Here is a 19,334-nt window from a genome sequence, read left to right on the forward strand (position 1 = left end):
TGATTGTAATTAGCCCCTTCTCCAACGTGGGGTTATAATAAGTATGTTAACTTACTTGAGTGAGATAATCCTGTAGTGCTGACAAAGCTTTTTCTAACTCCCCTCCTTCTAAATCTGGAGGCTTTTTAGGATATTCAAGCTGTTTCCTGAATTCATGAGGTAACAAGTTGGGATACAGTCCAATAACATGTGACGGATCTGAAATAAAGTAACATTAGTTTTTGTTGTTACATTGGTTGCAATGAAGTACTGGAATTACCCATACAAAATAAAACAGAAATTTAATATGTAAAATAAATCTTGAAGTTTCTCTCCTCTGACGTCATTCAACAAAAGGTGGTGTGAAGGTAGCTGCATCAAAACAAATTGAGAACTCCTTGAAAAGATATAGTACATTGCATTTCTAACTTTGTTTATACACAAAGTAGATGTTATAAAAAGAATAACTTATCTAAGATTTCAATGTAAAAACTATTCAACTTTTCACCTCATTATTATCCAAATAATTTCTGATAATATCAATAAAATTTCATTCAAACTAGTTTTACAGTGATGCCAGTGTATCATACTTGTTTTCTATCACTTCAAACGTGTTATAATTGCATTCATTTTTATCACAGAATGCAGACAGGATAATAAAAAAATGGTCATTTTACATGAAAAAGTATATCTACTTCATGATAAACTTGTATTAATTCACGATTAGAATTATGTGGTTAATTTATTGAGCAGTTCTGATAATTTTTCAGTCAGAAGCCACCAAATTTAATAAATCTCGTAAAGTCTCGTGGAGTCTGAGATTTTATCAATTTTCTACTGAAAAGCCTATAAGATTCATTTCCAGTTAGATATACATTGTACTGTTCCCAGAATCAATCATAAGAATAAAGCCAATTTTATTTGTTCAACCCTATAATTATCAAGGAATAAAACAAACCATCACATTCCTTATTACCTGTGCCAAGTTTAACAAATATCTGCATTGATTCTTCAAATCTGTGTTGACAGAATAAATCAAAGGCATACAAATTCTTTATATTATGTACTCTCTTCTGTTTTTCTTCATCCTGCTCGTCTGTCATTTCCTAAATACAAAATTTTATTATAGTATCAACAATATACATTACTTTAAGTCCATCCACTTTTATCAAACTTAACTAGAAACAGTAAAATTAACAAGAGGTAACACATTATCATCCGTTGTTTGAAATAATTTATAAACTTGAGATAGCCATTTCTTGAAAATCATGTTACAAGGTACCAATGGGAACAGGCAATTTTAGAATTTCACTGAGATTTCACTGTACTTGACATCTAACCATAGTGGAAAATGCCTTCCTCGTGTCCAATTAATGTCTTTTTGGAACAGACCTAAGGTAATGAGATTGAGATCTAACAAAAATTATAGACTTTCGAATTCATGCACATATCAGTAAATTATCTATGTCACTATGCTTATGTAATAAAAGTAAGAACTGATTGTTTGATGACGTCATTTACGCCCATTGACCCAAGGTTGGCTGGTGTTACTCGTTCATAAAAAACCAACTTGACATTGGTGTATTTGGTTCATTTTCTACAAGAATTCTGTTGAATACTTACAGCTAAACGTAAAGCCAGTTCAAATTCATGGTTTTCTAACAACTGTCTTATCTGATATGCTATAGGCATGGGACATATCCTCCATATAAAGTTTATAGAAGCTACATAAATGTTGCCACTGAAAAATAATTTTTGCCCTCATAACGATATGCTATATTATTTTCTGTGAAGTATATGAATATCCTTTAAAGATGAATTCTATGATTTTTGCAAATAAATGCCTATTTGAAACAATGCTGTTTTTTTTTTCATAACATTGCTCATATCTTATCATGTATAAACGTTTAAACATTAGCAGAATATTAAATATATTGAAGTATTCATTATTTCCACATTTAACATTTTTTTTCCTTCTAAGTACTGATGGTACATGCTTATTTTTAACAACAGAATAGTTACCTCCCTTGGCATATGAATTTTGCATGTTGCAGTTCCTTCTGTTGTATCAACAATTTAGTTTCTATAGTTCTAACTTCAATAAACTTTGGAAGAATGCCAATAATATATGGAGGATTGTTTTCTGTAAAAAACAAAAAATCAACATTTTAGTACTTCAGTATAAAGGTGACAGATGTTAATCAAAGTTTTAAAATTCAACTGTTTCCAGTGGATTAATATCATACCACGCTTGATGTAGTTGTGAAATCAATAGTTTTACAATAAAATATGTTTGTGTGTTTGTCTTTTTTCTTTTGGCCATGGCATTATCTGTTCATCTTCAACTTATGACCTTTCATTGTTCCAAATGGTATAGTTTGGTTTGTCAATTTTAATGGAATTCCCCTTTTTTAATTGACCTTGGAGTTTTTGTTAATGATTTTCTCCTTTTATAACATTGATTCATCAACTTCCCGCTATATTTTTGTTACATTGAAAGCGTTTACATCTTTAATTTAACTTGTCTTCCTTGTACCATTTCTTTTCCATACATCCATCTAATTATAATCAAACTATTTATACTGATATTATAGTCCAGTTTAAAACCTAAGTATGTAAAATTTCTATGAGTGTATGTATATTGACATGAAACAATCTATGTTGATATGTACCTATTTGTGTTGGAATTCCAGTCCAGTTAATAGGATTTTTCTGCGTCGGCTGGCCCTCAGAGTCTATGAGTATTGACATATTATCCCTTCCAAGCATTAATCTATCATTTGCTACTTTGGTTATCACAGGTTCATGTTGAGTGTTGCCAAGGGGAAATAACTCCTTGATATCGCCTGAGTTTATCTACAATAGCATTAAAACTAAGTTTGCAGCTTTGTTATCAGTTTTTTTATTTTATACAATTAACATAAGAGATAAGATTGTTTTTTCAAATAAATAATATATGTTTAAACCACATCTATAATTTACTCATGAGATATGTGTATTTATCAATGTGTACAGTTACTTATATGTTTTTTATTTTCTAAACTGCATGCTTTTCAACTCACCAACACTTAAAGGTTTTGTTCTAACCAAGTTAACTTAACAGGTTTTTTCTACTACTTATTGAATAAAACACTCCAAATTCAAAAATGTGAATTTAAGTGTCAGGTTTACTTTGTACAAATTGTGACTTGGATGAAAAGTTGTGTCATTAGCACTCATACCACATCTTCTTATATAAAATGATTTTTATCATCAAAGAATATAAAAGACAGTTGGTAATATTTCATTGACAGTGTCTCAAATTGGCTTTCTATTCTATATATGGAAAGTACTCAACAGCATTAACTAAAAGACTGTATACTTTTAGAAAAAACAGTAGCCACTTACTTTGACTAGAAAATAGTCTCTTCTAAATCCAACACATATAGATTCTTTACACCAACACATACATCGGGGTACATCATATAAGTTCATCTCAGTCTGAAAAATGACAAAAATTTTATTATCTTAATTTTCTTTCAAATGACAAATTTTTAATAGGCTTTTTCTTAATCAAACATGCTGATAGACCCTTATATTGTACCACTGATTTGTGATCTGAGAAAATGTATTTGTGCAATGTGATGTATAATGCATGGCATCAATTCTGAACATCATGGCATAAAGGTTAATCAGTTGTTATTACTTCAATCACCTTACCATGCAATGAACATTTTGATTTTCTTACTCCAAATCATTTGTTGTCTGCTGGTTTTGTTAAAGTTAAGTGATCTGATCTTTAAATGGAAGCAAACTGACAAGGTGTTTTTTCAGACATAAGAAAGATGAGAAATGTTTTGATGCCTACAAAATTGACTAAACCACATTACAATAGCTTGTCTGTTAAAGTCAGATGATCTGTTCCTGCACATTTTGAACTCTTTATTTACTCTTCTACTTGACTTTTTGGGATAGTTGATGTTGGTTTAAATGTGTCATCATGTGCAGTATCTGGTTTTTTTTTCTTTCTATCTACTACGGTAATATTATTTTTAAAAATTATATTGCTTGAAACATTTTACAGTGACTTACCAGATCTTGAAAATTCCTGTTTTTCCAGAAGCTCACCTATCAAGATATTTCAGAATTATTCATAACAACATAAAGCTACTTTCAATCACAGTTTCATTTTGGTGTATTACAGGTATTACTATATAATTAAAGAAGAAGGTATAATAAGGCAACTTTTTAGGCACCTTTAATTCAAATATCAAAAAAGTATCATAAATCTACCGATTTCATTCTTCATATCCAGGTGTGTTGATAAGTCGTTATCCTAAGGCTATTTTTTTCTTATTTTTTCTGTAGACTTAGCTTTCATTTTTTATTACCATGCATTGTCAAGCTTGGTAACTCATAATTGTTTCTCAGTAACTCAATGTACCATGCTGTCCCATACTGAACCTTCTGACCTTGTTTGTTTACATTCAAATGTCAATGGCGTCAAAATCGCGTGATGTCAAATCGTTCTACCCAATCAAATTGCTCTACTGTCAATTAGGGTTTTTTTCAGTCTATGGCAATTACATTATTTCTTTGTGGGATATTGCTTTAAACTAGTTTGCAATAATTTGGGGTTTTATTCAACAGGAAACCTCATTTTTTGCCATCCCTTTCGACATCAAAGGAATTTTGTATGAATATTTACCTACAGTCATGATGGTCAGAATATTTATCTTTTTATAATGAATAAAAAAAAAATCTATGAAAAATAAATGTAAATTGTTTTTTATTAACCTTCTCTATATTCCTGTACAAAATTATGACATGGACATCGTTTTTTCATATAGTGTTCCTTTCATTTTGGTTGGGCTTTTTTCGCGGGAAAATCGCGAAAGACGTAAGGAGCATGTCGTTTTAAAATTCCTAAAAATACGATTTGCTTGACCTGTATTGACTGCCACCAGACTGATGATGCTGAATGGAATGTACACAAAGCAATGGAGGCCTGAAGTGGGATTTTGTGAAGTTCTAGAATGTTTTTAGACATTTGGAAGTCGGGATAGAAACAGGCATTAGAAAATTGGCATTTTTTAGCTATAATTGAGAACAACAATGAAAACTTACCTTAAGAAATGTTTTTTTTATTAAAAAGTGCAGAAAAAACGTATTCTGCACTGTTTTGCTACGTCGGAAGTAGCGTAGTGACGTCAATGTGTAGTTTCCCCATGTGTTAAGTTCAAACACAAATACCTAACGAAATGACAAGATGACCGATTTTAGACTACGGTAGAATATGTTCAAAAGATATCAGTCTATTAGACATCAGTTTTAAAATACTTTTGAATTGTGTCTTCCATGTTTGAATTAAGGCTTCAAATCTTGCATTTCATGATAAACTGCAAAAACTGTCAAATTTTGAGATCTTGCCAAGGGATTAATCAAACAGATATTTTGTGACAAGCTGTCTGACATATACAAAGATATAAAAATGACTGCCCTCATGGCAATACAAATCAACATTATTTTAGTATAATAATATAACATTGACTACAGATGTAACCAAATATACCATACAAATTCACCAGTGGAACATTGTTTCCAAAAGTCGTGGTGTTTTCATCATGTTAACATGTTCTTACTATTTTGAAAGTTTTGTCATACAATAAAAGAATTTAAAATTATGAAATAACCATACACTTCATACATTTGCTATCCATTTTGTTGTATACATATTCTTCTAAATCTAAAAGACTATTGAAATACATACTTGCAGTTTTCTTTTGACAGAGACACACATTCTCAACACATGATTTTCTTCTCCACTCAAACTCTTTTGAGTCTGTGAAAGGAAATAGTAAATATTATATACACAGTCTGGCAGACAGGTCAGATCAAGGAGACTTAACTCTTGGCTATTAGCGTCACATGCTGTCAGATTGTAGGGTATAAAATTAATTCATTCCTCATCCTGTACTTCAAATAATAATCACACCCAATAAATTACTAATAAAAGACATTATTAAGTATGTATAACTTAATTTCTGTATTTTTATGCATAAGAAGTTTGGATTTTTGTTTCTGGCAATGGTGAAAACCTAATGTTGGCCAGTAAAAGTCAACTGAGCCTTGTCAGACAGACCAACATATCTTACAATCATTCTATACACCAAGTAGTAAACTTGTTATTTATAATAATTGATAAAATGGCTTAAATAGAGGTAGAGCAGGCAAAGCTAAAAAATGTAACCAAGTATTATTGATAATTCTATTTTTATTCTATTTTTTATTTCAATATTAAAGTTTACCAGAGCGTTCTTGTGATGTTATAATCAGCAGCAACCTTGCTGACAATATGAATAATATTAAAAAGTTCCATCTCTCAATATGTGCCACTAATTTTACCACTGTGCATTGAAACTTACCTGCAGTTAGTTTATACATGTATTAACTAAAGAGAAAAGTTGAGTTCTATCAATAGTCTTTGAATAGAACAGGAAGATATTTCTTTAAAGGGAAAATTCGCAAAAAAATAAAAATTTGATATTATGTTCATCCTAAATAAATAAGCATATTCTCAAAATATTAAAGCTTTATTTGTCTAGATAACTGAGTTATTAGATTTTTAAAATCGACTCTAGATTCTCGGCAAGACGCCATCTTGAAAACTAATGACCACGGATATCTAATTACCACAAAGTCCTAGTACACGGCATGACATGTCCGTTAATCAGTGTTAATATGACTTGTCAAGCTGATGGATTTTCTACCCGACCAAGTAATGTAAGCTGAAGAAGTCTACATAGTTTTCAAGATCATCAAATCAAGTAATGCTTCACTAAGATTGATAAGAATAATTTAAAAAATACTTTAAAAAACATCTTAATTTTTTAAGAGGGTTTTAAAATATTCAACGTACAATGCTGAGGTCAGGTTAAAAAGCTGTAAATGACATAATATCGTACAATGGTTTTAGCTGGTCAATAAATTTACATTTTTGGCACCCAGATACAGTATCAAGTATTGTATGAATTATGCTATAATAATGTTAAAGTAGTCTCAATAAAAGTGAAAAAAAAGTCCGGCGATACTTATTATAAACTGAGATTTATCTCCTATGTAAAAGTTTTTTTAAATGCTTTTTTTTCTAACGTATATTTTTAGTTTATTTTGGGTTTTTACCTAACTTGACCCTCGTTCAAAAACTTGTCTTCTTGTAATCAGCATGGCTTAATTCAGGTAATTACCGGGGTATTGTAAATGTGACATATTCGGGTATTCTAACGGTCGACTTCCTGGGAGGCTTGTTTAATTTAATACACAATGAACAAGGTCAATGAATCACTTGCGTGATCGCGAGTGAACCAGGTGTGCACAGGTAAAATTTATAAAATATACCATAGCAATATAAAACTGTACGTGATATACGGCCTGTGTACAAAATCTAACAATTTTTTTAAGAGTGATTGTAAGAATACGTATAGATTATCCCAATGTTATCTAATTTCAATTTTACTTTTATTTATATTTCAGCACCTATTCTTCCGTTTTTATATATAATTTTTGGTCCCGTTATTTTATATAAGTAATTCGTCTAGTTTTTATCCTCACATATGTGACTTCATTTTCACTCTAGAAAACAGTGGTATATTTTGAAATGAATGCCCTTTTATTTTAATAACTGTTCATTCATTTTACATGTGAAATAAGAATATCAATTTGTAAACTTCGGACTATACAAATGCAGAATATACTGTGCAGGTTTGCTTTCGTCTAACGAGTCATATAAAAACAAGCACGCTCAAATCAAAATATAAAAATATGTGAGTAAAAGTTAACTTGAACAGCAAAATTAACAACCTTTGATCTCGAGTGTATTGGTAATAAATGTATGTATTTTTATAGTATAGCTCCTTCCATAATCCAAATGATATCAGATAATTATTTTTCATAAGATTAACCCTTCCGACCTCACTTAAATCTGAGACTGTGTTGTAGTAGTCTCAGCTAAAATCTAATGCCAAACGCTAGAAGTAAAAATGTAATACAGGTACACCTTTCTTTGATCATGGCTTTCAAATGTCTAAATTTAAGTGTTCCCGTTCATTTTTGTCTTTATAAGACAATTAAAATGCTTTTGTAAAACTAGTTCTATTTTCCCTTTTTAAAAAACATAAATAAATCATAAGAGTGTATATAATTTTATTCCGAAAACCAAGGATTTGTATAGTGAGACACTATACAAATCCTTGCTTTAACCGGTTCATTTTTTTAGTTTAGTTACTTATTTGAATTCAAATCAAATAATAGCATCACATATAATTAAATAATTCCACGGCGATTCACTTGTATTTGTCAACACCTTGAAAATGTATTTTAATTTGTGTATTAAACGCGACCTCCAGTCTTATAATCCACTGATCCGAATAGACAGTCGCACCTGGCACGGAGTGCCCTAGAGGCCAAGCTAATTAACAATCTGCAAATAACCTTTTACCTTCACAAGTATTGTCGGAGAATAATACACACATCGCATCAACCTAGATAATAACGTAGATAGTAAAAGGTCAATAAGCGTAACCTATATATTGTCGTAACAGTTTAAAGTTATATACTTCAATTTATTCACTTTATGAGTATGAAAAAGCATATATTAAAGCAAAATAATAATAATAAAAATATCTTGTGCTGTCTACAAAAATAAATCGAAATATTTAGGGAAATATAGAAAAATTATCTCATGAACGTGTACAACTGCACGTCTGTGCGTTTTATTTTCTTATTATCGGATGGTTATTAGATATAGCATAAGTCATCGGCGCGCTTACGATTACGTTAAAATATAGTTAAACACCAAGACTTTTAATGATTGTATTTTAAATCCCGGCATGCAAAAACCAGGAGAAAACGTCACGACCTACAGGAAGTAGTTAATATTTTTTCATTAATTATTGAATTTCTCCTTTATTACTGCACATATAGCGATAAAACTTTGTGAATATATATATTATGTCATAATGAACATATTTAAACCATAAGTAAAAAATCGTGAATTTTCCCTTTAATAATTCATACCTGTACATCCAAAGCAAACAAGTTTGCTCCTCTGGTTTTGTTGATACATGTGATGAGGTTAAAGCTCTGCAGATCATGGACACTGACTACATTATCTAAAATAAATGGAAAATAAAGATGCAACTTGTAAATAAACTGAAATTCAAAATATGTTAAATCAAACTGTACAAGACGAATTGTGCCTTATTTACATGTTATGAAAAAATCTTTACATTCATTTAAAAAAAGATATTCAGTTCATGTGTGTTCTGCATTTTGTAAAAAATTATATGTCTTTTATCTTAAGTTATGGTTCCAGTTTCACTTTGTCATTATTTGTTATATGAATCTATTTCCCCTTTCGATATAATGTTCCTGAATACCCATTGATATTTCCACCTGGTTTAAATTGTAAAAAGTGTTAACAATACCTGAAAGACTAATCAGAATATGGAGCTGTGGAACAGCAGACAGCTGTAAAAGTAAAGAAGTAAGACTTAATATAATTACACTCTTGTTTACCAAGAGCCAGTTCTGAGGTCTAAACTATAACTTTGACAGCAGTTCCAATTATAATTCGATATGTTTTTTGTGTACTTGTATATATACTCTTCTTTAGTTCTATGGAAATATATCCCTTTCCGAACCCATTGTATAAAAAAATTTAATCAACGTGTGGTTGCCGGTGATCTCAGAGAATGATTGGCTGAGTCAAAGGGTCATCTCCTTTCTCAGCTCCCTGAAATGATCAAAATGTTCTAACAGGTGTTAAAGAATTGACAACTTCGTGGAAAGTGGAAGGCACTCGAAGGGGATTTTGGTTTAGAAAAGAAGGTTTATCTTTTAATCATTAGACAAACAGATTATTACATAGTAACGCGTGCATTATCGGATTTATCCAATCTCAATAGTTAATTATAAATTTTAAAGTCCTCGCCGAGGCTCGGACTTTAAAATTGATAATTTAACTATCTCGATTGAATAAATCTGATAATCCACTTGTATCAATGTAATAATCTATATTAGTCTATTAGAAATTGATTACCTTTTTTTTGTTCAGTATCTTATATTATGTGATATAACAGACCAAACATTTGGACCCTTAAACAAAACAAAATCAACTTATTACTTTAATTTCAATACCAAATATTTCTTGTCTTCCAAGGAAAAGATATGTTGCCTACCATTTAAAAATAATATAAGGCATTGGTCCATTAATGCACAGTTTTTACAAAATTAAACATGAGTAAAAACCTTTCCTAAAGAGATATTCCATTTCGAATAATGACAACTCCCTACATTTGTAAAACCTGAGGTTGGATGTAAACCTTTAAGCACTCTGAAATTGGATCATTTCTGTAGTTCTTAGTAGCTCGTCTTCCATGTGTAAAGGTCATAGACTGTCATTATATGTCACATCCACCTTTTTCATTGTTAATTTGTCCTTCATATAAACAAATCCAATTCAACAGGGAGCTGACACTTTTTTTTGCCTGTCTTAATTCAGAATGAGATTAGTTTTTTTACCTGTGTAATTGGCTTTTTGGCAAAATTTTTGTTTGATCTTTCCAATTGTACATCAAACTTTGATTCACCTGAAATATAAACAAATAATTATGAACAACCGATATAATCAAAATAATCAGAAAAAAAAGGATTGAAATAATACATCCAGCTTACAATATTGTTCAAATTTAGATACAAGAGTCTTGGTCATGGTAGGTTAATATAGACTAGAGTGATACTTTTTTTGAGTTTCAATCAATGCATGACACCTAGATTAAATATAGACATTTTGTCTATGGATACAATATAATACAAAGTGTCATTGGTTGACTGCTAAAAAAGTAAAATAAATGTAAAATTATAATATTTTGTAAATATTTTAGCAAGCAAATTTAAATGATATTTACCAGCCGCTCCAGATTTTCTTTTGATTCTATACTGTAACAAGTGGCTCTCTTTTGTACCAACAAGTAAAATGTCATCTAAAATAGTGGGAAAAAAAAAAATTATATCACTAACTGCTTGTGAAACAGGTCATAAAGATGCTCTTTCATCCTCTTGTAAAAATGAGTGTAAACAGGAGAAACCTGACAAAGTCATGTAGTTACTATTTGAACAATGTCTCAATATCGTAGTTTGATAATAAATTAGAAATCATTATGGTAGATACAATCATAACAATGTTACGATTAAAACCAGCTTAAAGTACTCACAATGGATTTTGAAGTTTGATAGTCATAGATTCATCATTCGAACGCATTTTCGTCATAATTGATATAAATTGCCATCAAAAACTTTCAATAATTTCTATTAAAATATAAAACTTTATTCAAAACGTTCAGAGATGTCTTCACCAGTTAAACAGGTTCCTGAACTGTGCGCTACACATGCATGAAAGTATTCTTATGACTATTTATAGACCCTGATAAAAAACTTAAAATACGAAATCATTTAGAATCATATATCTCTTACTAATGGAATTTAAACCGAAAAATTATAATTTCCTGATGAATCCGGACTCGTTTTGAATTTATCATCCACGTGTCACTTCCAGTTTTCATTTCATTTTAAAAGCATGCGCATTAATACATATACAAACTCGTGACTTGCGATTTGGAACAAGAACATTTATTAAATAATAATTAAACGACCTAGATGGTTCTCCATTTTTTTATGAGAGAACAGTATCAAATATCAGTTTCATAACGGTAACATATAGAACAAGAGTGCACAGTTTAAAATGTCTCGCCTTCTTTCCTAATCATTGTCATTGATATTATGTTGATAGTCCTAAATATAAAGCTTTATTACAAATGTCACATAAATCTAACCAAGAAAACTAAACATTGACCAATGGCCCATGAAAATGAGGTCAAGGTCAAATGAACCATGCCACGCAGGCATGTACAGCTAACAATTTTTCCGTACAACAAATAATGTTGATCTATCACTTATAGTTTAAGAAAAACAGACCAAAACACAAAAATTAACATTGAGCAATGAACTGTGAAAATGAGGTCAAGGTCAATTAAACCTGCGCGACTGACAAATAGATCATAAAAAATTTCCATACATCAGTAACCCTACCGTCACTACTTTTTTCGGCTTAAAATAGCCTACCCTAAAGATCTTATTGTCATTTTTCATTAAGCACTGTTGAAGTCAGAATGTTGCTCCCAATAGACTCAATGTAAAAAAAACCTATAAAATACAAAAAATCCCTACATGTACCTACCTACCCTAACTTTTTTTCAGATGTAACGGGAACCATACATACTTTTTTATTTGGCCTGACCACCAAAACTTAACCTTGTTCATTGATCCATGAAATGAGGTCAAGATCAAGTGAAAACTGTCTGACCAGCATGAGGACCTTGCAAGGTACGCACATACCTAATATAGTTATCTATTACTTACAGAAATGTATAATAAGAGAGAATTTAACATTACAAAAAAATCTTAACTTTTTTTTCAAGTAGTCACTGAACCATGAAAATAAGGTCAAAGACATTGGACATGTGACTGACAGAAAATTCGTAACATGGGGCATCCATATACAAAGTATGAAGCATCTAGGTCTTCCACCTTCTTAAATATAAAGCTTTTAAAAAGTTAGCTAATGCCGTCACTGTATCTGCCGGATTACTATCCCTATGTCGAGCTTTCTGCAACAAAAGTTGCAGGCTCAACAAGAACTCCACTTCAGTTCTCCTTCGAAAATAGTGGAATAAATTACTTTTGGAGTGTCAAGAACTCGTTGGAAGTACTTGATAAATTGCATGCTTATATTGGTGATTTTGAATCTGTTCAAAATTTGATTTTTCTACCCTGTATACCACATTGCCTCACATTCTCATTAAGAAAAAATTCACACACCTAATTAAATGGGCATTCAAAAAATCAGAATGTGAATATATATGTTCAAACTCTTTTAGGTCATTTTTTAGTAGCAATAAACAAAAAAACTATGTTAATTGGACATGCTTTGATACTATATATGCCCTTGAATTTTTACTAGATAACATTTTTGTTCGCTTTGGGGATTCTGTATATCGTCAGATTATCGGAATTCCAATGGGGACTAACTGTGCACCACTTATTGCGGACCTGTTTTTGTATTGTTATGAGTTACAATTTATGACAAAAATAAGCAAAGACCCATCGAAACAACATCTGATAAACAAATTTAATAATACTTTTAGATATTTGGATGATATTTTGGCTCTCAATAATGACGACTTCAGTATGTATATTAATGAAATTTATCCTGTTGAACTTACTTTAAATAAAGCTAATACTAACAATGACCACTGCCCTTTTCTCGATCTTGATATCTATATCACTAATGGAAAGCTGAATACTAAAATTTATGATAAAAGAGACGATTTTTCATTTCCTATCGTTAATTATCCGTTTTTAGATGGTGACGTTCCCTTGTCACCATCTTACGGTGTTTATATATCTCAACTTGTATGATTCGCTCGTGTATGTAACAATGTTTTAGATTTTAACGAGAGAAATTTATGTATTACTGAAAAATTATTACACCAGGGTTTTCGATATCACAAACTAGTCAAAACATTTACTAAATTTTATCATCGGTATAAAGACATCATTCGTAAATATAGCTCAACATGCAGACTTCTAATACTTTCAGGTATTTCACATCCGATTTTTTATGGAAATATTCTTTATAAAGCACAAAGGTGTCAGTATTCACCTCAGAAACTTACAAAACCTTTGAATAGACTTATTAAGAAGGGATATAATTACGATACTGTTGTCAAGTCATTAAAGATTGCATATTTTGGCGTTAATATTGAGTCACTGATAAGGTCTTTGCATCGGAACTAAACACATTTATTCTAAAAACAGTTGTTGGCATGACACGGGTTATGTTCTTCTCATATATGTTATGATGGTATGATACTAAACCCCTAACGGGAAGGATTGTGCCTGATGTTCATATGATGAAATCATAATCTTTCAGTCAGTTTAATTGAAGTCTGGAGCTAGCATGTCAGTTAACTGCTAGTAGTCTGTTGTTATTTATGTATTATTGTCATTTTGTTTATTTTCTTTGGTTACATCTTCTGACATCAGACTCGGACTTCTCTTGAACTGAATTTTGATGTGCGTATTGTTATGCGTTTACTTTTCTACATTGGTTAGAGGTATAGGGGGAGGGTTGAGATCTCACAAACATGTTTAACCCCGCCGCATTTTTGCGCCTGTCCCAAGTCAGGAGCCTCTGGCCTTTGTTAGTCTTGTATTATTTTAATTTTAGTTTCTTGTGTACAATTTGGAAATTAGTATGGCGTTCATTATCACTGGACTAGTATATATTTGTTTAGGGGCCAGCTGAAGGACGCCTCCGGGTGCGGGAATTTCTCGCTACATTGAATACCTGTTGGTGACCCTCTGCTGTTGTTTTTTATTTGGTTGGGTTGTTGTCTCTTTGACACATTCCCCATTTCCATTCTCAATTCTATTATATGAAAGAAATAGAATTATCCGAATTCAGAAAACTCTCGCATTTATCAAAACTGGGGAATTCCCTCCGATGTGTTTCTAAATTTATAAAAACACTAAATATATATACTGCTTAATTCTGATTTTCTGTGTTGTTAAAAACATGCATATAAGTCAAGGGAAATATCAAACATAAAGATTATGAGAAGAACATTACAGGAAAGTTGTTTAAGTTCAATCCTTTTGCTTGTTTTTACCTTTTCATAAGAATCTGAGATTTTGCTGAATGTTTAGAATAAAACGGTTGATGTGAGGGCATAGAGCCCTGAGTCAATGGTATAAGTCTACAGATTGCTTGAAAGCAGATATCAAAGCAGTCTGTAGACTTAAAAATTGCACTCATCACGTACTCTTTATCAAATTCATATAAATACATTTAGGGGGAATATGAAGTGAATGTGTTTATTTAAATCTGAAAGTTATTTTTGTAAGTATTGTGAAGATTCATCTTAAAATTAACTAAACATGTCACACTGTCAATAAATATTGAACAGGAAATCCCAGGAAATAAATCATGTCATACCATGGCACGTTATAGATTCGATTTTTAACGGTAGTTTTTCAAGAAGTGATATGGCCTCATATGCGTCGTGCATCACGACGATTTATGGCACAAATATACAGTGAATCTATGGCATTTTGTTGCAAAATTCAGCTAAAAAAACATCTACTGCTACTTTTCATGTGATAATCATTTCAAGTCTCCAACAGAGAAGAGTTCTCAAATCACTAAAAACCAAAAGTAACCATCTTGAACATAGACAAGAACGGTCTAAATTGGCTTAACACATACATTTAGACAAATGAGTGTCTGGAGTCAGTTTCACAAAAAAAAACTTAAGACTAAGATTTATCTTATAAATTTTCAAGTATACTGAATTGTTCATGACTTACGATCAATCTTAGTTGTAAGATTTTTTTTGGGAAAACCGACTCCTTGAGAGGGGTCCTTTAATTCTTTATTCATAAATTTTATAAGCCATTTTATCTATTCTTAATTTGGCCAATATTTGGGAAACCCTGAGAGGATAAAGGATCCCTATAGTTTTTATTAAGTCTGTGAGTCCGTCGGACAGTCAATAATATTTACAAGCGCAAAAACTCCAAAACTCAAAGGTATATATAGGAGGCCAGAGAAATTTTGTACAGCTTTTTTGCATATGTAAATGTGCATATGTTTAATTTTTTCATAATTATATTTTGCTCATAATAAGGGGACAACAATTTGATATTCTGGGGAGGGGGGGGGGGGGGGGGGGGGGGGGGGCAGGAGGATTTTGAAAATGAATATAAACTCAGCCTTGATAATCACAAAAAATGAATGGTTTTTGTTCTGTGGTAGTTTGAAAATAAATTACCTGACTTGCAATCACAGTATTGAAAAAATAAATAACTCAGTAGGTCTAATTGAAAGTATAGGATGGCATCAGATTCTTCATAAATTCATCTTCTTTTTTTTTAAATCGGGAAACACTTCCCTAATCTTTTAATAATAAAAGTATAAATATTATTTAAATATACTGGAAACGTCTGAAAATTAGTTTCATTTAACTTTAGGTATATTTACTCAGGAACACTTACCTCACTTTTATTACAGGGCAGTAACTACAATGTAGGAAATTTCAAAACCAAACGCTCAACTCCATATCAAATTGTGATCACAAGGAATGCCTTGCAAGAAGGAAGTTATGTTCTCCCTCAGACGTAGCCCCTGATTTTTCGGGATCAATGTTTCTTTTTTATTTGTCTTTTGTTCATTGATTGCCCTTCTGTATCCTGTTAGTGTTGTATTCCTTTTGTAATTTAGTAATTTTGTTCTTAACTTGATCATGATTTAAAAAAAAAACCAGAAGCCACAGACTTAACTATGTGAATAACATGTTTGCTTTTAATGCATATTGGTCTTTTGGTGTTGTCCTTAGAAACTTAAGTCTTACACTGAATTAATACATTTTGCTTTGAGACCAAAATATGGTCAAAAAATTATTAAAATAGAACTTGCATTTTCAGATTAAGAAAGGGGGTATGGGGAACACCCAAAAAGCATGATTTTTCATCATTTGTTCTATAGCTTTTTGGGCCTTCAGTTGCTCCAAAACCCATAAAAAAAATTTGTTTGCCAATACTTTTAAAAAAGGTTAGATACAACCAAACTTTAATACTGTGTATGTATAGAATACATGTATATATGCAGTTGGGAATAAAGAAGATTCATTTCTCAGAGGATGATGATTAATTCTGATTAAATGGTACATAATGACTTGACTATACATGTATTATTTATAATAAACAAATAATTTAAAAATTGTATGTTTTCGAATATTATAAATATAGTTGTGAAAATAAATAGATGAATAATCAGTCCCTTGCTTTAATGAAAATGAAAAATCTTACTTCAATAGTGCAGAAAAAAGATAACCTGTCCGTTCCCAAAAATAAATAACTGATCCAAAACAAATCCTCCTGCCCCCCCCCCCCCCCCCCCTTTTGAAATTCCTTTTATAATAACAAAAGCTTCAAAAATATTGGTAGGAGGCTAAAGTTAAAAGAGGTGCTAAAAACATTGCCCAAAACAAAATGTTTTCTCCTTTGATCATTTGGTAGTGAGAACATTTTTACATATTTTCTATACATGTACTGATTAGAAAATTGTGAGGTTTTTATGCTTACAATGCGATTTGATTGATTGATTGATTTTTTTAAACACCACTTTAAGCACTATTGCAGTCAGTTTTTATTGGTGGAGGATGTTAGAGTGACTGGAACGAACCTGCGTCATTTGGTAGGAAAACTGACAATCCTAAGTTCATAAGTCAATTACAATTAGAGACGAATGCACCTACCATGTGTGTGATTTGAACTAAGAACCTCAGTGTTGACAGGGTAGTGATACAGTAGTTTGACTACTTATACCCCTCTGGTCCTGTGGTAGGTTGGACATGGTATTCTATACATGTACTAATTAGAAATTGTGAGGTACTGCAGATGCTTATAATGTGAACATATAGTCATATAACTTGTTACATGTATAATGTATGTGGAACTTTCAAGTGTTTAATAAAAATTTTGTATAGATTGTATTGGTTAATTCAACTTTTTCATATAACCTATATTTGTAGGTAGCTTTATTGTGATACCAACTTGATTCAGTCATGAATAGATTGTATACATCCTTTTATTGACTTTTTTGATGAAATAATCACATTGCTTCATATTACCCATGCAACATCGACTTGCACCGAAATTTCTTAGTTTTGAGATCATCCACTTATTGTTTGTTCTATGACTAGACTCACCTTTGTTTGAAATCTTGTCTTTGGTTAATATTAAATAAGTTTTTTTACTAAAAATTAAGTCCTGTCATTTTTGTTAAAATCTCTTTAAGCTTGTAATTGTATAATAGAATGAAATTCAAAACAGTGTGGCTGTGGCCATTGATTGACACATCAAATTCATCCATTGACTGGGACAATTTACGTGAACGTATGTCTGTAACGACCACTGTTAACGACATTTAAACTGTGGGGTCACTCACCAAAGGTTTCTTAACGCCTTTAATTATAAAATAATTCGAAAAACTAATCAGGAATAACCTTTATGTTTTGATTTATATAATTGGTATAAATCAAACATCGTGTTATTTCTGATTAATTTTTCGAATTACTTTATTAAGGTGTTGAGAACCTTTGGTGACCCCATAGTTTTAGTGAGCAGTGGTCATTACATACAAACGTTCACCTAAATTTTCCCAGTCAATGGATGAATTTAATGTGTCAATCAATGGCCACAGCCACATTGTTTTGAATTTCATTCTAATTTAGCATGCTGAGCATCATTTGTCAATGTAAAGGAAACTGAGTTCCATAAATTTTTATCTTGTGTGTCTTTTATTTTTGTTGTCGTGTACTTTAATACTTATATTTCACTTTGTGCTTTGATGATGCACAAGTTGACATGTAATGACCATTATCGTTTTGGCTCATAATCATAAGAAAATAAGCTTTTTTATTAAGCACCTCTTAGACTACTCTATTACACAGTTTTAGTTAAACATTCTGTCATTAACTATGAATTATGTCCTTCAATTTTCCTCAGGGTGAAGAAGGGGTGAAACTTCACATTTTTTTTATAACATGTTCTGTACTACATTCCTATAAAAAAAAAGTCTACAGTGGTTTATTTTGTTGATAATGCATTATAACAAAGCAGCTTTATACTAAAATATTCTACATTTAAAAAATGTCTACCTTAAACCTAGAACTGTGAGAATTAAGTTATGGCATCCATTAATTTTAAATCAAATTTTGCTTGTAATGTAAATCTCTTTTTTTTCTGATATTGCAATTTATTTTTCTTCAAATATAAAACTTCTTCAAGGACTTCCATCTTAAAATTAACAAAATATCCATGATATCAAGTCAAAGTTTCTCGTACAACCTGTTTATTAGTGTACTAAAACTATTAAGAACCAGATACAGCAATTGATTCAATATATATAGGAAAAAGTTATGAAGCAGCATTAAAATATTTTTTGGCAAGTTTTTGCTTACAGTTATAGGATTTTGAGCACAAAAAATAGAAAAGAAAAAAAATAATGGTCAACTGTTTTCTACTTATTGTGCCTTTTATGGCAGATATAAGTCTTTTCCTAGCTGCTTACCCCTAAATCATATCTATGGAATCAGGATACATCTACTCAAAAAGATTCTGCTTTGAAGTTTCAAAAAATATACTGAAAATGGATCAATCAAATCCAAAAATTCCTTCTTTTGACTTGGGTTTTA

General features: G+C 31.0%; 1 protein-coding gene across 1 annotated transcript in view; it reads right to left on the reverse strand.

Moving 5' to 3' along the window:
- The window catches only part of LOC139516866 (vam6/Vps39-like protein), a 36,017-nt gene extending 20,737 nt beyond the window's left edge, over nt 1-15,280 (reverse strand). The window contains exons 1-13 of the mRNA XM_071307244.1: nt 15,074-15,280; nt 10,926-11,000; nt 10,540-10,607; nt 9,444-9,486; nt 9,034-9,128; nt 5,729-5,800; nt 4,051-4,086; nt 3,367-3,459; nt 2,652-2,835; nt 2,002-2,122; nt 1,603-1,720; nt 956-1,085; nt 56-198 (exon numbers count right to left, since the gene is read on the reverse strand). Coding sequence (XP_071163345.1) covers nt 56-198; nt 956-1,085; nt 1,603-1,720; nt 2,002-2,122; nt 2,652-2,835; nt 3,367-3,459; nt 4,051-4,086; nt 5,729-5,800; nt 9,034-9,128; nt 9,444-9,486; nt 10,540-10,607; nt 10,926-11,000; nt 15,074-15,146 — 1,251 coding nt within the window. The 5' untranslated portion in view covers nt 15,147-15,280. The remainder of the gene's footprint in view (nt 1-55; nt 199-955; nt 1,086-1,602; nt 1,721-2,001; nt 2,123-2,651; nt 2,836-3,366; nt 3,460-4,050; nt 4,087-5,728; nt 5,801-9,033; nt 9,129-9,443; nt 9,487-10,539; nt 10,608-10,925; nt 11,001-15,073) is intronic.
- Nucleotides 15,281-19,334: the final 4,054 nt, after the last annotated feature.

The sequence above is a fragment of the Mytilus edulis genome, chromosome 3 (assembly GCF_963676685.1).
Source record: "Mytilus edulis chromosome 3, xbMytEdul2.2, whole genome shotgun sequence".
In the NCBI taxonomy this organism is placed as follows: Eukaryota; Metazoa; Mollusca; class Bivalvia; order Mytilida; family Mytilidae; genus Mytilus; species Mytilus edulis.